The sequence below is a fragment of the Haemaphysalis longicornis genome, unplaced genomic scaffold (genome assembly GCF_048455015.1).
Source record: "Haemaphysalis longicornis isolate Haplotype H1 unplaced genomic scaffold, Haemaphysalis longicornis Haplotype H1 scaffold_1, whole genome shotgun sequence".
Classification (NCBI taxonomy): Eukaryota; Metazoa; Arthropoda; class Arachnida; order Ixodida; family Ixodidae; genus Haemaphysalis; species Haemaphysalis longicornis.
In genome coordinates, this window is record NW_027526203.1 from 381,217,657 (window position 1) to 381,240,958 (window position 23,302).

The following is a 23,302-nucleotide window of genomic DNA, read 5'->3' on the forward strand; positions in this document are numbered from 1 at the left end:
CTGTCCCTTTAAATGAAAACGACCGGCAATGAAAAACTGACCGAACGGTTATGCTGTTGTCTGATTCAGTGTCTGGCTGTGACCCATGCAATGTCGAAATTTCGAGCCAACATTCTGCTCCCTTGACCTCATCCTTAGTGGAAAGTGAAAAGTGCACAAGGAATGGAAGATAATAGGAAGGAACACAAACAATCTCTTCTTCGTGTTCCTTCCTTCCATCCTCCATTCTTAGAGTGCTTTTTACTCTCCAGTTCTTGCCGACTAGCCGAACTTTCGATGTTTATCCTTAGGCTCACCCTGGTTCTAACAGTGCAAACAGTGGAAGTTATTGAAAAACAGCATACCTGAAATATTGCTTCAACATTCGCACTGTGTAATAAGCTTGATTGATAGAATTGGCAGTAAGTGATAGAATGCTTACTTTGATGTCCACCTGTTTTGTAATGGGAATTTGGGGCTGTTGTTTATTGCTCAGTGAATTCATTGTTATACTCTGGGACAACTTTCTATGGAAATGCAATGAAGTCTACAGAGCTGAACCACACCATTTCGCTGCGCAGGTGGAATTAGTTCAACAAAAATAATTGGGTAGCTGTAACCTAAGCAATTAAAAAATATAAAGTTCTTTTGTTTTAGCCTTGGATTGATAATGCTACTAAATTACCAGCCAGAATATATGAAACAGAGATCATTAGTTTTTAGATTTCTGGAAGCTTTTGCTTGGCACCATCTCCACTGGTGTCGCATAGGTTCTCTTCCGAAAAAACATGGCCTCCTCGTCGACGGCCTTCGGCAGGTCTTCACTTTATTCTCCGCATAGGATTTTTAAGAAACTTGAGAAGCAAAAGCTGTCAAAACAAACTAAGCAAGTGGTGGTTTGCAAAGTGTACGCCCAAGTGAGACTGATGCAAACGGGGCTCTCCGCCGTTTCCGCAATCCGTTCGATTAGCCAGTTTGCCAGCGTAAGCGAGCGTGTGCGTGCTGCCCTTTCGGAATACTGCACTCGCGCTTTGCAAGCACGCTACACATGTCGGTGGTACTTCCCAGTTTTCACCTCCAGATGCTCTCAAAACTGCAGCGCTGACAAAATTCATTTCACTTCTGAGCAATACAAAGTTGGACGGTATAATCCACCGTCGGTCTGAATTCTCCAGTCAATGTGTTGGCATGTGTCTACAAACAAATGAAGCGTTGGGGAGAAGACTCCAAGATGCCTGCATGCCCGGTGATTTTGGTTCAGTGCACTTGACCATGGAGCTCATGTGAAGAAATGAACTGTAGAAAATGTGTATCTGTCACACTGAAACCGAAACCAGTTTATCGATAACTATTTTGGCCCAGTAACACAGAGAAGTTAGCTCCCCTGCCCCCCTCACCCCATAGCTTTCTCTCCATTGCCTCAGAGAATTCAAAGTTTATGCTGAAGTGTTGCATGCGTATGCATAAACTTTGCAACAAACAGTCATTCAAGTATTTCTGCTTTGCTCCACCCTCTTTGTTCAACGTGCGGCTCGAACTGGGCATATGCAGTCTATGTCCTCAAGTGAGTTGAGAGGCCCTGGGGCTAAGATGTTCGACAGGGACAGCTGTAAGGTCATCACTAAGATCAACACTCACAATTGCAATGAAGGATGTTGAAGACTTTCATCAACAGTTTAATGAAAGATACAACAAAAATAGTTTGTAAGGTGTCTTGTTACCTTTATTTTGTTACCTTTACCTTTTCCTTCAGCTGAGTGCCTTGGCATGTGGCACATATGAAAAACTCGGCTTTTTGTCTGAAAATTCTAATGTTGGTCTGTTAATCACTGGCAGAGCATGGAGGTCTAATGGAAAATAGGAAAATATAGTCTGTCGCTTGGAAATCTGAATGGGCTGTTGAAAAAGATGTTCTTGAATTCAGCCAATGCTGTCCTTGTGGCATCTTGTGGTTGTCTTTTGCAATTTCGTCCAGTCATTACATTATGTCATTACATTCACAGAGGCCCCTGTTGGATCTTTGGAGTGACACAAATTCTGCATTTAGCCTTTTAGCATTCTCATAGAATCCCTTGAGTGTGGCCACCATCATTGGAGGTGGTTGTTAAGCCTCTCCCACTGTTTTCAAGCACATTAGGCAGAAATTTATGAGAAGCACGTCTGGTGCAGTGAACATGATAAGACATGGAAGAAGTGAGGCATACTGGCTGTCTTGTGGTGCATGGAACTGCAACGTTTGTTTGAGATTGCTCACAACCGAGACATTAATTTGCAATGCAACTGAGCATTGAATTTTAAGACCAAAAATTATTCTGTGCATCATTTGCCAGGTCTAGTGCTAGGTGCTCTTATCTGGGAAATTCCAGCTTAAGTTTTGGCTTATAAGGCAACTGTTATGTTTGTAGAACATAACAGTTCATGAATATACAATCTGTGAGTTGGCGGGTTGCCAGATCAAAGATGGGTAAGTCAAAGATCAAAGATGGGTTGAGGTAAGTCTTCTCCAAAGCCACGCAGTGCTTGGGAGTGACTATTCTACGTAAATACAGTTTCTTATAAAATAAGAAGCAGGGATTCGGTGGAGTCCTGCCTTTTTATGTCAAAGGGGGTCAGTAGCTTCCTTTGAATTTGAGGTAAGTCACAGATGCCACTTAAAAGTGGGAAGTACCATATCCATGCAGTACAAAGGGTTCACTGCACAGTCAAGTGTACCGGTGTTCCTGAATTTGGTCATTGGAGTATTTCCTTTGGGTTCAATACATTATGTACAAGCATTGCCACATGACAAAGGTACGGTTTAAAAAAAAAAACATCACTGCATTTTATGAACATTGTGGTGTATATTTGCTGATTAATGGGCATTCTGTTAGTGTTAGTGTGTGTCTGTGCGGGGGGTGTTCCCTTTTCATCAAAGTGACACAGTTTTTAACATGTTTTATGGCAGATGATGACCTGTGTCCCCCTGTCGAGGGCACTTCAGGTCAAGGCCGGCAAAGCCACCACAGGCGTGGACAAGAAGACATCGCCACTTTTCTTTTTACTCCACGGTAGGCCTGCTTCCTATATCGGGAAAGCATTTGCACTATTTCTTTCTTTTATGCTATCCTTTATGTATAATAGGTGCTGTGATGCCAGTGCTGGCATGCACAGTTAGTGGAGTACCTGCTACTAACCCGTAATGGTTTTTATGTTTCTGGCGACGTCTTGCACCATATTACAATTATCACTTGAACCTTTGCAAGGCAGCTTTCGCCGCCCTGTAATGTATCAAATAAAAGTACCAAAATACTACACGATTTGTTGCATAACTTAACACAATTGCTGTGAAAACCTTCATTTATGCAGGCACATAATTATCTTGTACAAGCTTAAAAATCCGCATTTTGATGGTGGGCAATCATTTAAACTGTGAGGCTTAGAAAACTATAATAAATCATGAACTGTCGTTATTCCCTGTGCAGGTTGTCCAGCAAGCAAGTACACATTGCATTCATCATTGCAAAAGTCTGTCCAGAGCCACTTGTGTCATATATGGTGCAGCAGTATACTGCTTGGCTCATGATGGAATGTAACAGCGCAATAAACGAAGAGGGACTGAAGAAAATTCACAAGATGGGCGCTGTCTCGCAACTAGTATTTTATTGGAAAGGAACACAAATTTATAGCTGATGCGTAGAATCTGATGTGGTGAAAACAAACAAAATTTGAAACCTCTGACAAAACCGCGTAAAGTCCTGGTAACCGCTTACAGAGTTAGGTGGCATCTAAAAAAAACTTTTTCCTCCTCGTACAGTGTCAGAGAAGGCTGGTTTACACATCCGGTTCGCCTCTTGTTGGTATGATAAGCTTCAACAACTTCTCGTGTCAGCTGGTCTTTATGTGTAAGAGGATGGCAATGATCAAGTAAAGTCGAGAATAGGGCCCGGCTCGCTCTGGACGCTTTGTGACGTGTGCTTTAACGTCGCAGAAACATGGGGCGGAAATGGGGGGAGAGAATAGCCAGCTTTAGTTATTTCTTCTTTAGCAAACAAGACATTGTTGGTCATTGAACAAGAGCCAAGAGAGCTATAAAACTGATGATCTTTCAATTACATAAAAAAGTTGTTCAGCTTTTATTGTCTTTAACTTTGCTGACCACTCGACAAAACCATACACATGGTGTTCCATAGTCATTGAAAATTTTGTCCTTGGCATGGAAGCAATGCTTTGAAGAGCCAGGCAGTCAATGTCCTGAGTAATTTGTCTCCCCTGCAAGGGTTTCATTCTTCCAAACTTGTATTTATGCCCCCCCCCCCTTCCCCTCTTTTTTCCCCCCTCGCAGTGGTGCTGCATTTCTATGACAAGCATCAGGTTGCTCCCCTGGTGTCTGATCGGGAAGAGCTGATGAGACTGAGGGATGAAGTGGCAGCAAAGCTGGCCATAGACGAGCAGCGTATCCCTGAAAGCCTCTTTGAGTGAGTGCCGTTGTTTAATTTTCCATTTCCCTTCTCACAGACAGCGCTCTTAGGTGTAGAACTTGTAGTGCAAGGAACTGCGTTCAAGGTCTTTATGCTGCTTAAATTTTTCTGGCACCACAGGAGGTTTACACTGAAAGGCAGTATCTGTGAATGCTTGCCATTTACAGTTACGCAATAATCAGGGCATTGTAGACATGGATTTGTAAAGATGTAAACCAACTAAAAAGCAGTTGGCAAACTTTTGTGCCAGGAAACAGTAGTAACTCAAGTTGAATGCAGGATGGCAGCATCTCAGCTGCACTTTTGGCCAGGGTAAGCGCCTACAAATTCTATTTCCAGAGCATGGTGCAGGAGAAAAAGTGGCCCCTAATTCAAAGCACCCTGGCTCATTGGCTGGCTCATTGGCTGAATTTGTGCCTCGTAAATGAGCCAGTCCAGAATTTGAAAAAAAAAAAAAAAAAAAAAACATGTTCACCTTATGATTAAATTGCACACACTTTTTTTTTTTTTTTTTTTAGAACAAACAACCCCTGCCCGAGGGCACGAGCAGGGCCGTGGCTGCCTTTTGCAATTGGTCAGCAGCAGATAATGTCATATTCGGAAGTGCCGGCGCTGTGCTGACCGCTGAACCTGAAAAGCTCATTTCGTTCACGTTCAGATATGGGCTAGAAAGTCTTCTAGAGAATGGAAGACGCGCACGACCTTTTTTTAGAATAGGGGAGCCTGAGGGAGACATAAATGCAACACGTTTGCTCTCAACAAGCTTTAGAAAGGGGTTTGTTCCCAATGAGTCGCGGCCGACTTCGGTTTCTCAGATGCGGGGAACTTATGCAGATATTGGATTGTCACTTTTGCTACCAACGCTAACCACAATTCCTAGCACAATTTTTCAACACGTCATCGTACCCTTTCTCGCATGTGGGCTGCAGCCTGCGTCTATTTATGCACGCAGGCAGCAGCTGTGGGTGCCAGTGGCCGCATCGTGTGGAGTTGCTGGTGCGGGTCGCTATAGAGAACGTTAGGCTTGGTGCCAAATATGCAGTTTTAGAATAGGGGAGCCCAGTGTTGGGGGCCCCCAAGAAGTTAGGAGAACCCAAACACAACATGCTCGCGCACAACGAGGTTTAGAAGTGGGTGGGGTCTTCCCCAACAAATCGCAGCCGGCTTGGGCTGCTCGGATGTTGGGTTGCTCGGATGTTGGCTTAGCACCGTGACAGGTATTTGATCATCGCTTTTGCTGCAGTTGCGAATGGCAATCCTTAATGCACTCTTTCACCACGCTATCATCCCTTTGTTGAATCTGGAACTTTGTTTTTGCCGTGATTGGCAATTTGGCGATCGTTGACAGGCACCTGCCACAGCCTGTGTCCCTCCTTGCACACAGGTAACGCCATCCTTCGGCCCCTCGCCTCATTGCGTGCTCTGTAGCCTCTGCAGCCGGTCGGTGTAGAGAAGTATAGGCTTAGCATTGCGGCTTATGTCGCTTTCAATATCACCGCGGATCCTAGCACAATTTTTCACCACACTGAGTTTCTCGCATGTTTACTTTCTTTTTCTTGATCTGTTTGATTCTGGAGAGCGGCATTAAGTGGTTGGTGCTGCGTCCTGCACCGGTTTGAGCTGCTTTGTGGGCCGTACAAACATGCATGGCTAGCATCTGTGTGAAGGGCTTCCGTGTACAGAAAGTACTTCATGCTTTCCAACTTACTTCATTTCTTTCCAAGCACGCACAAAATATACACACACAGCTAAGCTTTTGTTGTAGCCCACGATGTTGATTGGGAAAACAAGCCTGTCGCTTCGAGTATAAGACATAGAGAACCCGACAACACGGCCGGCCCAGATTACTGATGAAGGCAATGCAGGAGCCACGGGCACTCGGGCAGGAAATGTCTAGTATCTAGGAGTCGTTTTAGGGAATCGCGTAAAAACACAGTAGCATTTAGGCTAAAGGAATCCATGCAGAGACAACTCACGAGTATAAAGATTAATATAGTTTAGATTACTCACCTGCTTAAGTTGAAATTTTGTCCAGAGGAGGAGGAGTAAACTTTATTAAGGCGAGAAAACTTTATTAACTCTTTCGTTACGGCGGAAAAACGGCCAATTTTGAGTGTTTCCACAAAACTACAGTTAAACCTCGATATAACGAAGTCGTACTTGCGGGCAAAAATTTTGTTAAATCGAGAATTTCGTAAAATCGAGGTTTTGATTTTACAGTTAATTTAACCAGTTATTGAGGTTTCAAAACCTTGCCTATCGCTCAGAAACAACTGCTATGTAGTTACCTCTCCACTTAAAGCGAAATTTGTTCTAAAACTGGCCGCGAAAATTGTGTGAATTAAGAGCTTCAACACTTAGGCAATGGAATTCGGATAGCCGTCAGTAGTTCGTGTCGTCGTAAAACCGCTGCTTTTTCCGCAACGCCTCATTAAATATGATAGCAGACTAGGTTTCCACTTTTCCTTTTTTTCATTTCGGTCACTACTAAACATCGCTGTTAGTCAATTGAACCCGCGTCCATGCCCCGTGAACTTCACCCCGGCGAGGTGCTGGTTCGAAGTTACGCCTCTTTTCGTCCGTTCAGTGGTAGGCTTAGGCGCGGCGTTGAGGGGTGCGGCGGGCCAACTGCGGAAGGGTGCTATAAAGCTTTCGAAGGACTTTTTTCATGCACAAAGGCTCTGCAGTATGGGCGCGTGATGCAACCACGACACTCGAGATAAAGCCATGATTTAGAGTTGAGCGGAGTACACACGAACCGCTTTTACTTTGTGGATCAGCGCTTACGTGCTCCCGCTAAAGCGGAAAGCTTACATTAAATATCTTCTGGCCAAATTTGATTAAGCAATTAATTTTATGCCCGCTGAGCCCTAAAGAAACCGATTTCTCCGCATCGCAGCTGTCTAATGAACACGTTTTGACCACGTTCGGAGAGCAATTAATTGCCACCAGCACTCGATGTTCAAGCCGTAGTGAAGAAGTCCGTAAGCAGTGCTTGGCGTTTCTTGACCAGGGTGGGCTTTACGTGACGCTCTTTGCTGACAGCGCTAACAAGGCTTGCTCTTAAACATTCCAGTGCCCCTGCGTTCCTCCGCAGAACGTCGATGGCATCCATCACTTCGGTGGCCTTCGGTTTCACCGACACTTCCTCGGGCTCTTGTTCGGAACACTTTTCTTTCCCTTGGAGTGCTCATGCTGCTTATAAGACTCATCTAATGATGGACGAACAAAATATTAATGTGGCTATCAGCGAGCACAACCTAGAGCACCAGCACCGTGAGCAAGGACGCGTAGAAAAAAACACTTGAAGTAGGCTTCGGCAGCCTAAGCATAGAGGGCGCTGGCGTAGGCAACAATGGAGACGTCAAAATGGTGGCGTCCATAGCCGTCCAAACCGTCCATAGCCGCTAACGGTTTTTGAGCAGCTTCTTTCATCGCTTTTAATTGTTGTCAACCGCATAATTCAACGCTTTTCTTTCATTTTAGCTTTTTAAGAGTTAATGTGAGTACTGAATGTTTTCAATGTAGGCTCTGAGAGGCAAAATAAAACGTGCCTCGATCGGAATTTCGTTCTTCCTTTCTCGCCATGACTTCGTTAAATCGAAAGCGCCGCACGAAATTACTTCGTAATATCGAGATAGAAATACATGGATTTAGCAAAATTTTGATAGAAAACTTGAAAAAATTCGTTATATCGCGAATTTCGTTAAATCGAGGTTCGTTATATCGAGGTTCAACTGTACTTCCGTACGTAAAACAAACAAAGTATTGTTGTTTGTGAAACTTTGTTCACTGTTTATTTACTTAAAATACGAAATCAACATATTTAATTTTCATACTCTCAAAACCAGTGGGTCAGTTGCAAAAAACACAAACAAAAACAACGCAAGACAGCCATATTTAGAGTCAAAACTGGTGTCTCTTCTACTTTGATATCATTTTACTGCCTCGGACTGCTCCTAAGTTTGATTGTTGTATTAGTGTACGAAAACGGAACAGGGCAACAACAGCGCCACTACAGCACAGCGAACAGTTGTGAAAGCTTTCAAATGCCATCGAAATTGTAGTGTAGCACGGCGGATTCTGAATGGCATTTGAAGCAACCCATTTGAGTCAAATGACATTTGGTTCAAATGACATTTGGACTCTAGTGTAGCAGGGGTATTAGTCAAATAATCAGAAAAAAATGCACAAAAAAGTATACACGCAACGTATATAGGTGATTGTAATGAGCCTAAAAATTATTTTAGAAATTCTAAGATATAGAAATTGTTCCTAGATTTCTTGGCTATGATTCAATATATATATCAATGCTGTACACCAAGTTTTGTACTTTTGTGGGCCCGTCAACCTAGCAGAACTGACGGCTGTGCCACTCCTCGAAGCCACTCGAGTGTAAGTAGGTCATGCATCCAAGCGCACTTTTTTGTGTTCTGACACAAAATCCTTTTCACTTTAGTGGTAAAAAACCAGAAAAAAAATCCAGCGCTCTTGAGAAGTGTCGCACATCGCTCCATAGCGGTAATCTGACACGAGTGCCAGGCTACCATGAAGGTGATAACGCGATATGACGTGGCGCATTTGGCAAAATATCCCCTCTGTATGTTGTCCAGACCCTACACATCAATGTGTAAAGCCGCAGTCGTCAGATAGGAAGCCCGTTTTGTTTGTAAATACAGCCCAAATACAGCGGACGCCATTTTCACACAACTCGCCACTATCGCGGGTTCAAATTTCACTCTTGGCGCGGTCTCTGCACGCGAAATATCAACAAAACATACTAAAATAGAAAAATGAGTCGTCAATAATTACGCCAGATGGCGTTAGTTGTCCACCAGGCGCCGTTTTTAGCTTTCGCGGGACGTTTGAAATCATCGGAACTCTGTGTCCGATGGCCTATGGCGCCGTACTGAAAGAGTTAAGGTGCTGATGTCGGGGCATACGCCTGGTGAGGGGTTTCCTCTAGTCCAGTATACCCTTGCCTGCGCTGACCACCCAGGCCCTCTCCGCCAGGCTAGGCTGGGAGGAAAAGTCGGAACTGGTCAGCTGTGCCACCCACTGCTCATATGTTAAACTGGGAAACAGCACAGCGGTGGCGCACAACGCTGGCCGTCTTCTGAATATGACATTACTTCCGGTCACCGCGTCTTGGTTTCTTGCTGTTCCAGCAGTGCGGGAGTGAGCAGTGGGCGGAGCATGGGGTCAACTTTATCGCTGAATGCCGCTGTCCCCAATCTTAAAAAGGCCCCCAAAAAATTCCTATAGGCATAAACCAACCACTGGATTAATTGTAAGAAATGTATTTTTACCTGATTTTAAAAGCACTTCAGTAGCCATTTAAAGGGACAGACAACCAATTTTTGCAAAGTCTTTATCTTATATCTCATATGAAGACCAGCATTTTATATAGTGGGATTACCCCAAGAAATTTCTATATAAATTGATGGGAGTAATTTTAATTTGGCACGAAACTTTCTGAAATCTGAAAGGTGGCACCTTGTAGTGTCCAAACATAACACTACCGTACTTATACAAACATATCCGTCAGTTTCACAATGCATGATTCAAAAACTGCATTTTTGTGTATTGTTTTAGCTGGGGATAAGCTCACGTACAGTCGAAAGGATGTTGCCACACAGCTCACTGCCATGGTTCACAGCATTTGTTTTGGCAGCATACGCAAGACTCCACAAAAACCAGTTGCCTGTCCCTTCAGTAGAAAATTTATGGGCAAAAGGAAATACGGAGCAGTTCTCTGGGAAGAAGCTGCTGCTGCAGGCCGAGTTCGATTAGCACTAGCAGAAGCACACTGAGGAAATCAGTATAGTGCCAAGACACGTGAGGCTCGTGCTGCCTTACACGAACAAAATGCTGAAACCCATGCACTTACCAAGAGCCGGCTGGATGTTGCAGGATCACGAGGCGGGTACAGTGCCGAGGGGTTGGCAAGCAGCGGCAAGGGGCCCCAAGTGTACCCCTACGCGGCGGCCAACCACTTCCTTGAGGAGCGCTTCACTAACTACGCATTCGGAATCTCCTGTAGGCGGGGGCGTAGCCAGGGGGTGTCAGCACCCCTCCCGAAATTTCCCGTGTGCCGCCGTGTTCCCCCTCCTTTCGGGCGTGCTTTTTTCTTTTTTTCTCTGCCAACGCTATTTGCAAGGATGAAAAGAAAAATAACTCAGGCTCTCATTCTATTTATTTTTTACCAGTGGCGTAAAACACCCCCTGAAAAATATTTCTGGCTATGCCACTGCCTGTAGAGTCTACACAGGCTCTTGTCGAACTTCCGCCTGATTTATGATTCATGGCGTTAGTTGAAGGAACCTCCTTCTTGTGTGAAGGGTTCGCGAGTCCAGCCCACCCGATAAAATAGTACCAGAACACAAAAAACAAATCACCATTTCATTCCTGGACAACAAAAATGACAGATGCAAAGACATAAGGCATAGAAGCAATACAACAGGGAAGACAGCACTGCACCAATTCCGCAGAAAGTAAGGCCCGGCTCCCCCCGTAATTTTCTATAAGGTCAGATTGACCTAGACGAAAGCCGCACAGTGTCTGGCTTCCCTCTTCACTGTCGGAGGGTTGTGATTGTGGCCGACTGCCATTCACTGCTCCCATCAGGGCCGTCCGCTGACGCTGTGCCCTTCCATCTGCCTCCTCCATCCCCTGCTTGCACTCATGACTCATAAGAGTGGCTTTTATGCAACACTCCGTCATACCTCTGTGCGGGCTCAAGCTTGACGTCTTGGCACGCACTATGCGTATTCATTGCGTGCTCACTCTGCACCAATACCAGTACATATGGAGCGTATGACATGGAAATGGGCTTGCATCCCTACTGGTGGTGCTCATCACACTCACACACAGGCCGTCACATAACGCGTAGGCACTTGCGTTACTACATTTGCTAGTACCAGACTAAGCATGCTTTGCATTATGTTACACTCAACTGCAGTTGTGGCTGCCTTTATTTTTTGGTTTGCACCTGTGTGGGATATGGACAAGAATTTTTGAGAAGTGGCTGTTTTACAGTGAAGCTGTGCATGGATATCCTGGGGAAGTTTTCTGCGCTCGTGCATGTACACCATCGTGTGAAGAAATAAAAAGTGAGGGCGTCTAATCACTCATTCGTTCCAAGGGTTGGGGGTTGCAAAGAGTGGGTAGGGGGAAAGAGCAAGGGCGCGTGCCATCAGAAAGTGTGCATGTAGTTCGTTGTGGGGGGTAAGGGGAGTTCAGGGGGCAAGGGTACTAAGCGTGTGTGCCATCAGAAAACGTGCATGTTTGCTGTGTGCTCTCGGTGCGAAAAACGAGCTACGGCTCGACAAACTTTGGCTTCACTCTGCACCATGCGCATTCTGTGCACGTTTGCGCCAGCAGTGCCAAACAGCATCTGGATGTTGCCTGTGGTGCTGTTGTAGATGTGGTAGTTGCTGCTACAAAAGTAGCTATCTAGCTGCCCCTCCACCTGAACCGAGCTATCACTCAACAAACTTGGTTTGACCGTGTTCAACCACGGCAAAATTTATGGCTACAGTTCCATGTATGTACCGTGTCCGAGTCGCAAAACTCTTTCTTAGGGATGACCGCCGTCAACGCTCGAGAGAAATAAAATGTGCTCATAGCTTTCACCTAAATTCTGTGTCACCTCTATGTCGTGTGTGAAACAGCATCGCTAGTCATCTACCTTCACAGAGAGGAATGGCTCCTAATATTTTTTTTTTGATTTTTGTCTGACCCTCCCCCCCCCCTTTTTTTTTTCTTGTAAATGATGCAAGGTGGTTTTTTTTTTTTTTTTTTCCTCCAAAAGCCCCAGCCTACTTGGGCAATGCAATTTTCCATTTCCTGTGCTATTGTCCATCATTTATATTTATTATAAAGGGTGTGAATGTATTTTTTTAAGGCATGACACGCACTTCAAGCACCCGCTGAACAAAATTATTCAGGTTGCACCCATTTTAAGCTATAAGTTTGTAGTCAAGCGCATTATCTTGCATAGCAGGGTAACGGGGAATGTAGAGGGGTTGGGATACCTAACGCGCTCTTTCGAGGTTCAGTTATCTAACATAATGTAGTTCAATACCGCGACGCACAAAAAATATGTGGACGGTAATATTGGTCCCGTGATAACCATAATCTACAGCACATTATTATTATCCACCTGTGAATTTCTAATGAAACACTCAAGGCAAGCCTATAAAAATCGGGGAATATAGAAATTGGAATTTGGTAGACACCATCATTAGGGGAGCATAAAAAATCTGTTTTAAAACACAGCCTGCTCATGTTGTGGTTTCGCGTCACCATCGGCCTCATTGTAACTGAGCGAACAAGGAGGACACTGAAGATTGACGAGCTAGAGCGCGCAGGGAATCGGAAAAGGAAAGCACAGCAAAAATGTGAGGGGAAGGGCGGTATGCCGAGGCCGCGCAAAACATGCTCGGTGGCCAGAGTAGCGCGTGCCATCATGCGTTCACTGATGGTGCGATTACTTCCCGAGATGCAGCAGCTATGCACTGTCACCGAGAAAACTGCAGTTTGAGCTGCACTCAAATTCCGATTGGGGAGTCATTTTCTGTGATATTTTTTATACGAAAGAATTTAGATGACAGTAAAACATCAACAGAGATGCATTATGTCGTCCGCCTGCAAGTTTTAGAGCTGCAGTTGCAGAGTAGCTGCATACTGGGCATTACGTAATTGTTCCTAAAAAATTCCAAGAAATAACTTGACTTCATTGTTGAAGTTTTCAAGAGCATCCTTAATTACACACTGTTGGCCAAATATGAGCCTCAGTTTCTGTGTGTGTGCGCACTTACATGCATGTGGCTTTGTTGCGGGGTCGCTGCCACGGGATGCACATCCTTTGTTTTTGTTTTTTCCTTTCAGCCTCCTCGACAAAGAGATGTGTGCAGTTTGTGCTGTTATCGGGGGTGTCCTAGCTCAAGACATCATCAAGGTGGGTTTCTTTTCCAACATGCATCATCCAGTTCGAAGCTGTGGTGGTGTCTTGCACCAAGTTACTGCATTACTCCAATGGAAAGTGCAAATAATAAAAAGTTTTAGTTTGACCTGACTCCATTGCACCATTAGCATCTCATTAAAGCAATGTTCCCAACCACTGAAGTAAATTACCTAACCTAGGAGGAATTTAACTAGCAAGGTTTGAATTTCAATGAGGGGGAGGATCGGGGTTTCTCTTCAGGACATCAACGCTTTGAAGGCAAACTTTACAAATTTCAAAATAACAACTGTATGTTACGGTGCTTAATCTCGTAAACTACAATAGCTATCAACATGTATTTCAAGTTTTGGCCGCTGAAGTAGTTTCAATGCCGCTGACATACCCGTACATTTCGACCCACATGTTTTTCATACATCAAGGAACAAAAACTGGAACTGAGGTTGCATCACCCTTGGAAAAACCATACATTGAAAGGGGCAATATCCTCAACACGATTTTGTGCAGAATCACTATTTTCGTGCTTGCAGGTTCTGAAAAATTTATTTCAGCATATGACAACTTCACTACTAATAATTTAGATATAAATTTTTATACAATTCGTCATGGGGCTCTGTCACCATAGCCGCCAGTGGGCATAGCTGTACGCAAACAACAGGCTGTCAATTTTTCTACTATAGAGATACACGGCCACCTTCAAAAAGGTTTACATTTCTTTTGATTGTATGTTGAAGGTGGCAGTTCTCGGCGTTCAGGCTGTATTTCTGGTGGAGGCAAAACAAAGAGTGATCGAATCTTTCGTTTCCCTTTAAAAATGTCATGTAGTGCATAAAAAGGAGGCTGTGTAACATGCTTTTTAATTTTTTAGGTTTTAGGGAGGGATTTGGTGTCAATACTAACTTGGCGAATACAAATTAAAATTTGCATAAAGCTTTGTTGTGGGCTTTTATCATGGAAGTAAAAAAATTTCAGGGGATTAAAATAGCTTGTATCTTCAATTGGAACCAGGTCTGTAAAAATCAAAGTCCTGTTTCGAAAGGTGTTTATGCAGCAAAAAATTACATAAAGCCTTGATCTCGGGTCTGCCACTGGGAAATTTCTTGCATTGTTGTTACCTGACCAGTGCCACATTGTGTTGCTTTTCTAGTGGCATTGTGTGAACACCTTCTACAGCAATGATAAAATCCATTCAAAAACAATGTCAAAATTAAAACCCTGATGAGGGTATATGTCTGGCTGCGTCTTTTAATGCGCAGGACAGCTTTTTTCCACAGGGGGCACCTTGAGTAATCGAGGTGTTAGGTTAGCAGTGCCACCAACGGTCCTGAGTGCCTACACTTGCAGGCATAATGAACAAATTCCGCGTGATTCAACGTGACAGTCAAGTTTGTAATAACTGGGCTTGACTGTAATTGTTTATGATTAGTTCACTCAGTACAGTGAAGCAGTCGATACTACATTGTTTAAAACAAGAACACACTGGTCTTTGGCTGTACAATTGTACAATTGGCTGTACAACTAACTTGTTTGCAAAGTCACCAGCATTGCAAAGCAGTTTGCCATTGCACAACATATGAAACGGATACATATGACTATTGCCAGGGTTAATGACACGTGGCTTATCTCAAATATATTGTGATCTGCTGCGTTCCTCTGGCAAAAGAGACTAAACTTTACCGGTTGCAAGCCATGCAAAAAAATTGATTGTGCACTAAGATAGACAACGAAGATATAGTTGTCAACTAATACCCGTGCTACACGAGCGTTTGGAAGGACATTTCAGTCGAAGGACCTTCGAAATTTCAAATGCCATTCGAACTGGAAGGAGTTTCGCCGATCTACACGGCGATTCTCAAAGGCAGTTGAAAGTTTCCGCGTCCGCCCGCCATGTTTTGGTGTCGCCACTGCTGCCATGTTTCGTTCTTGGCGAAAATGTAATTTTAGAGTTAAAATGGGCAAAAAAGCAATTATTAGAGACCAAATTGATAACTATCTACAAGCGCTTACAAAACAAGCACAAGGCAGCCAGCTTCTTTTTGTCTTTTTTCGCACCGCCGCTGTTGAGAGTACCAAGTCACCTCGTAATCGTAGAGCGAGTGGCAAAGAACGAAAACAAGCGAACAAGTGAAAAATTATTAAGATCTTGCACTTCAAACACAGTTTTTCTCGTAAATAATTGGTTTTGTTATTACGGCTTGCAGAAACTGAGCCCGAGGGTACGACCGTTCGCGTTTCAAAGGCCTTTGAGTCTCTCAAAGGTCAGTTGTCGTGCTCCTTTGACTCAAATGGCATTTGAACCAAAGGCCTTTGAAAAACGTCGTGTAGCAGCTCAAAGGTGTCATTTGAGTCAAAGGACATTCGACTCAAAGGCCTTCGAAACGCTCGTGTAGCACGGGTATAAGACAAAGTCAAGCCTAAAACATAGTGGAGTCAAAAAAAAAAGGCCAAGAAACAATTTATTTGTTCATTTAGCCACAAAAGTAATCATGGAAATTTCTGGAGAGCAGCAACTCGTATAAAGATGCTGCTATTTGACTATTAAAGCGAAGCTTTAGTGCCCTCACTGATGGCGTTGTACATTAATACGCCCTGCAGGAAAGCCAACTTTCTCTGACGAGGATGAATGATCGTGAGTGAAAAAACGCTTCCCATGGCTGGAATCGAACCTGGGTCCCTCGCGTTATGAAGCCAGCGTCTATCCAATTGCTCTATTTCGAAATGGTCGAAGCGAACACCAAGCAGCTGGTACCCGTTCGCGCCATACACCCCAAACCCAAACGTTAGGCCTACGGAGTGCACACCCGGGAGTTTCTGTGGGTATTCTAGAAAAGTGGTGCGTACCTCCAGAGTAGCACATACTCGTATTGTGGGATTGGCCAACCAAAGAATCTATCACGAGGAAGCTTCGCGTTCAACCATCGTCGTCAATAGACGGAGGGGCGCATGATTTTTCTGTTGTCTGTGTATCCTATTCTGTTGGGATGCATACTTTACCTAGCACTGTGGAGAGATTGAAGACTATGTAGCCCATTAAATTACATCTGTGTGATGCTTGAACTTTGATATTTGAAATTCTGTGCCTTTTGGAAGATGTATGACTGGATTATTTTCTACTAGCAGTTATGTCTGCCACTGTAGGCCTAACGTTCTACTCTCTTTCTTACTGCCGTCAGGTGGCCTCATGCAAGGATCCACCTCTGAAGAACTTCTTCCTTTTCGATGGCATCGAATGTTGTGGACTCCAAGAGAACATAGGCCGATAATTTTCACCGGCGTCATCAGCAGCAGCACATCTAGCTGCCATCGCACATATCTTGACATCGTGAACAGCAAGGCGAGGAAGGGGTCTGAAAAGTCTGCCTGCATTGTAATTTGTTCATTGTTCTAAGACTTCATTGTTCTAAGGCTTGTTTATGAGGCATCCTTCAACTTTTTGCTCTAACTATATCATCAGTAGGTAATTTTTTTCCTGTGTATATTACAGCAACACTTCACAGGGAGACACTGTCCCACTGATCAAATTCACCCCCCCCCCCCCCCCTTTTTTTTTCGAAGAAACATTCCTCATCCTCATCTTGTAAAGTTTCACATTTGTCGCAGGCACTGTTGTGCATTCGCAAGTTGTCGTGTTTGCAGTTTTGGTTGCTGTTGAATTACATCTGCCCATCCTTATGGCGAGTATTTGTGCTGCTTTACAGTTCTCTCCTACATCTTAGACATTTCGTCCCAGGTGTGAGCTTGTAGTGTGGAAGTGCATAGAAGTGGAAGTAGTACACAGAAGTGGACCACAAGGGGGTAGAAATGCGCTGGGGACCACAGGTGACAAAACTACATACGAAACAAAATGATTATGGGAACTAGCGGTTGTTTTCATTTGATAGGATGTAGCACTGTACATGTGTGCAGGGAGTGTGTACTGTAAAAGCTCGTTAATTCGAATCGCAAGAGGATTTCATCTTAGTTTGAATTAATGAATAACAAACTAATGAAAGTGAACCGTAACAGCAGTAATTCTGAAGTAGTAGAGCATGCATGTCAACACATTGATGCTTGAGAAAAATTGGCTCCAATCCATGCTGTGAAGATGGTTGGACTGCGAAGCTGTAAGCGACACCCACAACGATTACCCATGCTGCGTCACTTTAATTCTCACATGTGGCTCTGCAAAGAGTGAAACCAGAAGCCTGCTTTGTCTACGGTTGTCGTCCCACTTCTGGCGTTTTGCGAGCCGCATGGCTCGCCCTTCTTCAGTCTCCAACGCTAGCTTCGCCCACTTGCCACTTCGGTACCTCTCCAGTAAAGCAGCTCGCCAGGCTATATTTGCGGGGTAGTCAGAAGCAGTTTCCTGGCGATGGCTCAAAGCGCAACGCTCACAGAAGAGAGCCCAGCCTCGCTCTCATCCGTGGCGAACGCGGCGTTCCTCTTCGCTGGGCGCATGGCTAGTCACATAGCCATGCAGCAACCCAGTTGCGTAGAGGGCATGCGCCCAGCTGGTGGCGGCAGTGCTTGGCCTGGCAAGCCACGGGATGCGTTGCCAAGGGTACAGTGCAGCTGCAGTCAAATGAGGGTCAAATTTACCATGATGGTGAAACCGCTCGATGAGATTATTAACGCTTTGCTTTAAAACGTCTGCCATGCAGGCTTTGCCCTGGTATTCTGAGTCCTTTCTCCATTCAAGCCTCCGGCCGAGGAGATCCTTGAAATTGATTTCCCCTTGCATAAGCATTGCGGAATCCTCTTTTCAGCCGAGTGGAGGGAGCAAATGGAGTGTAGGGGTGACTCAGGATACGGCCCTTGGATTTGTTTTGCCATATTTTAGCCTGGTGTGTAGACAAGGGGTGGCGTCTCTCGCTGTGTGCCAGGCGCCAAGGTGCCTGCACGGTGTCGTGTAGTTTGAATTATCTGGGGAGGAACCTACGCGGGTTAGAATTAACGGGCTTCTTTATATAAACGCTTTTAGGAAACTTAGCCGGACCAAATCATACAGTTCGAGTTGTCCATAAATTTGAATTACCTATTGGAGTTCGAATAAACGAGCTTTCTCTGCACAAGAAAAACATCAGAACCGTTTTCTTGTTTGAGTGAAAAAAGACCCCCACAACACGAGAAGGGGGGGGAAGGGCTCCCTAATCCTATGAAGGTTCAACTTGCCCAACTTTTTTTTATGAATAAATTGATAGGTTCAGCAACTGCAGATCTGGAATATTGTAACATTACAGCTCCCACAGCTCAGCATGGGAACTGGCAGTAACGGCAACAATCAACAGTAGTCCTGCTTTTGACTTCAGGATTTTAGCAGGTAACACGACCATGTAGCCTGTGGATCATCAGTTGCTTGTTCAACATGCTATTGAACTGTACCTACTTGTTTAATTTAAACTTCATTGTCTGTCCTTTCTATAAAATAAAATTTTTCACCCCTTTGAAATTATATCGCCTACAAGCGTGGCAGTGTGTTATTAAATGTTGCATTTCCTAATGTCAAGAAATTATTCGACAGGACATGATTAAACCACACAAACCTCAGCAACTATTGTCACGTACCTACTCCCAAAAAACAGTCTGTTAAACATTTTGCCCTAATGTCATCGTGATGTGGCCAACCAAGACTCCTGTATCCAAGAAAATGCGCTACAGGTGGCGTTAAACACAACTAATTCTTGGTGTGCCAAGGTAGCTCTTGTACTCTCTCCAAAGAGAAAACGGCGTATACAAGAACGGGCACCAGCGACTTCAAAACCGGCTGTCCATCTGTTTATTGATCGGCAACCACTACAGGAAGCTGTAATTCTTCAGGTGCTGGGCCTCGATGTTGCCTTGTCGCAGTCTGGGGCTTCATGGTTGAAGGGTACAAAGGAAAGTGTTGAACCTTACGGTACACCTGATACGTCGAATAGCAGCAAGGGCTGGCGGATCGTGCACCAAAATTTCTCACCTCCTTGTGTGGTCTGTATTACAGCCCCGACTTGTGTGCCAGGCCCAATTATACCATCTCACGATGAGGGACTGGGACCACCTAGAAGCCATCAATCAAGATGCCATGCCGCCTGTTACTGCTCTACCTCGAATGATCTCGGTACCAACTCTACAGGCTGAGGCCAAACTCAACACCATCGATGAGCTGGTTCACCAACGGCCTTCTGCCCGTGTACCTATAAGCTCTCAAAGACCGGTGTAGCTGCTTCAATTGATTGTTGGTTTAACACGCCGACGCAATGCAGGCGATGAGGCACGCCGTAGTGGAGGGCTCTGGATCAATTTTGGCCACCTGGGGATCCTTAATGTGCACCGAAATCTCGTACACACGGGCGTTTTTGCTTTTCGCCTCCATCAGAAAAGTGGCCGCCGCAGCCAGGAATCGAACCCACATCCTCATGCTCAGCAGCACAACGCCTTAGCCACTGAGCCACTGCAGTGGGTATGCAGCTGTTTCGCTAGCCCATTACATGGGGTATGTTGTACCAGATACTACCTTCAACAATTCGGACCTTCCTCCATGGCAGCGCGTACAGCTGACAGAGACCAAACCAATTGGCTGTCTCTGTCGCCATGTCCCTCGCAAAGACACGGCCCAGGCCTCTGGTCTCCAGTGTGCCGGCACCGACACAGTCATTGCGTATATAGATGCCAGCGTCAAAAATTGCGTGGCACACACCGCTCTAGTCTGCCCCTAGTTACAGGAGGTGTTCATATGCGTCCATGCCTCTGCCACCAGTGTATCTTGATTGTTTGTGGGGTTTAATGTGCCGGCGGTACACAGACGATGAGGCGCGTAGTAATGGAGGGCTGCGGATTAATTTTGACCACCTGGGGATCTTCAACGTGCGCCGAAATCTGGAACACATGGGCGTTTTCGCTTTTCGCCTCCATCAGAAAATCGGCCGCGGCCGCAGCAGCTGTAAATCACCAGTGTATCTTACGGAATTAGCCATAATACATTGTGGAGTGGCCTTGACGTTACCTCTGGTACAGGCATGGCCCTACTCCCAGTCCCTCTCGAGTAATTATCCGGACTGATTCTACGCAAGCCGTCCATAACATTTGCCGCGTGGCACTATCTACGTCGTTCGCACCACTTAGAAAGAAGCGTGCACAGTCCTGCACATACGCATCCAGTGGGTTCCCCGTCAGCTGTGCCGGCAGCCGCCTAGCAGACTTAGCTAGTCGGCTGCCAACCGTCATGCGACCATTACGACCTTTCCCTAGAGGCGCTTTTGGGCACCTGGAACCACAAAAGGAAAATCTCCGACGCACCACACTAGCTCCCGTACCTCCATGTGGTTCAAACCTCCCTGGTAATTAACTTAACTCGCCGAGAGGAGGTTGCGCTCCAGAGACTACGCGTTGCAATGGCCCTTACGCCATCCGTGACTGCCTCCTGGCCATATCGGTACGTAGCCCATACGACTCCACTTGCCCATTCTGCGACTCCACCATTCAGAATGTGAATGCTCAGCATCTGCTGTGGACCTGCCCAGAACTGCATCAAGTTCGCCTGTGGCACCTTCGAGAAACCGGTCCCCGCCCTGGCCGCCCTCCTGACCTACAACGCTGGGTGCACGTACCCTTTAACCGTGAACTCCTGAATTTTATACACGGAAGTGACATGTTCGTGTATCTGTGAACTCGTTCATCTACTATGCCACAGGACAAACTTTCAAATAATAAAAGATCAAGCTCTACCAAACACATATGTGTGTGCTCCCTCCCTCTTTGTCCCTGCACTAAGAAAGCCCTTCCCTACCTGCCCTCTTAAAAAGGAAAGGTCAGTTGGATCATTCAGTGATTTTAATAGAATAATTGGTGTTGAGGTCAGCTGTAGAAAAATCGCGTTTTAATGTAAGATCAGCCTACGCTGCTAGTACTCGTTTTCCCACCTTTGACGCTAAGTAACGTTTCCTATTTCACTTTAAAAGACAGAGTTTGCTATTATAGGCGCTCTGTATACCTCACGCATGCATCCTGCCGAAACGTGGTATAATAAATAGTGAGGAACCGTAAACAATAAAAAACGTAAGGGAGAGAAAACAAACAAAAACCCTGTAGACAGCTAGGCATTTTTTATGAGTTCTGAATGCAAAATATAGCATGGCGGGTAGCGTCCGCTAACGCACGGTGGCGTGTACCAGGACTCGACTGGGCACTTGCGTATTCGTTCCGGTAGGGTAGATTAGTTCCGCGGGCCGGCCCTCGACGTGTCTGCGCATTCGTTCCGCCACGGCCGGACTCGACTCGCCTCCTCCCGCGCTCGGAAAGGGAGTCGAGTCCGGCCGTGGTTCCGCTGGGGGGCGACCTCCTCGCCCTCCCCGCGCGCGCATGCGCAGTCGGGTCCCGGTAACCCGCCGCCATAGCGTGAGCCTCCGCTAGCCGCTATGCTAAAACGAGTTTTAGAATAGGGGGCCCCAATGCTCTGGGATTTCCAAGCGGTTTGGGGCGCCGTTCTGCGCATGCGCAGAACCCAAGCCGTCCTTTGGGTTTTGGGTTTGTGTTTAGCGCGCACGCTATATTGGCGAAATAGGGCCCGAAGGCCCCTAAAATTTTAGGGGCCTTAGGCCCGAAGAAGAGCTTGCGTTCGTTTCGTCGCTCTCGCAGCCAGCGAGATGGCACGTCACCACAGCTGAAGCGAAACCTATGGCACCTACGGCTTGTTTCCCGATCCACCCAATCAACTACGACGATCGCTGAGCAGTGTTTAGATTCCGCGCGTCGTTCACAAGAACTGGAAAACGAGGGAATCGTGAAGCGTTATCTGCCTTCGGAAACAGTCTGCGCACACGCCGGCCGCGCCTGCCCGCACGGCACATGGATGAAGCGGTTTGAACCGGCGCAGACCATGGTAGCAACAGCTAGCCTGTCGCCGCTCTACCGAATCAATCTGGTCGCTAAAAAGAACTTCCACTGCGAGAAAGTAGATGATAGTGTTGTGAAACATTGAACTAGGGATTGTTATCAGTGTGACGGTCGGACGTCGCCACTGGCTGCCGCGGACAACACGTGCTCACACAAGAACGTGCTCCCACGTGGAGAGACCACGTGCGCGGGCAAACACGTGCTGCCACGAGGAAAGACCACGCGCGCGCGGAACATGCGCCCCCCGCGTATTCGGAAATGTTGACCTTGAAGCACCCGGAAGGCTTGCAGGGTGGCGCGCCCGCACGCGGGGCGATGACCGGCCGGTCCCCAGTATTCCCCAACGAGCTCGCCCTTGCCCTCCCTGTACGCAACCCAAGGGGGGTATAAGAAGGCGAGCGAACGAGGCCCCCGGACTCTCTCCAAACTGGGCACCATCCGGCCACGCCGAACGATGGCACATCCGGCCACGCCGAACGATGAAGCCTCCCGTAGGAGTCATCCGATCGCGCGCTCCCTTCCCAACCCGGGCCGAAATTGCGACGAGGGAACCTCCGGCTTCTGAATCTCCCGAACTTCGTTGACCAGCCAGCCAACGGCCTCATCTCGGGACTGCGTCCACGGTCCAGCGGAGTACAAACCACCTGCGCTGCCCGGCACGAGAGTTCCGGCACCCCCCCCCCCCCCCCCCCCAACGGCCCAGCCGAGCACGTGCACACCAACGCCGCATGTGAAAGAGTTCCCGGCGCCAGCCGCCCACCTGACCCACCTCTACCGAGTCCCAGCCTCTCAACGGGTGAGCGCACCGGCACCAGCACTAATTATTGTTAATTAAATGGTATATTTGAGCCTGCGTTGTCTCATTTCCCCTCAACTCTACGTGGACCCACCTAGTTGGTAGCGTGACGCCATCTCCCTTTCGGGGAGCGTCACATCAGCGCTAATTTTAAAAGCGGCGACCAGATATCTGCCGCGATGATGAGCCTACGCTGACCGTCCGCGGAGGCTTGACGGTCCGACCAGACACCGCGCGTGGCCTCCGCGATTTGCT

At 46.4% G+C, this 23,302-nt stretch overlaps 1 protein-coding gene across 1 annotated transcript in view; it reads left to right on the forward strand.

Annotated features, from left to right (window-relative positions):
• Positions 1–18,851, forward strand: part of Aos1 (SUMO1 activating enzyme subunit 1) — a 33,908-nt gene extending 15,057 nt beyond the window's left edge. Inside the window, exons 6-9 of the mRNA XM_077686508.1 lie at positions 2,924–3,026; positions 4,301–4,433; positions 13,329–13,398; positions 16,575–18,851. Of these exons, the coding sequence (XP_077542634.1) occupies positions 2,924–3,026; positions 4,301–4,433; positions 13,329–13,398; positions 16,575–16,664 (396 nt within the window). The 3' untranslated portion in view covers positions 16,665–18,851. The remainder of the gene's footprint in view (positions 1–2,923; positions 3,027–4,300; positions 4,434–13,328; positions 13,399–16,574) is intronic.
• The last annotated feature ends 4,451 nt before the right edge of the window (positions 18,852–23,302 follow it).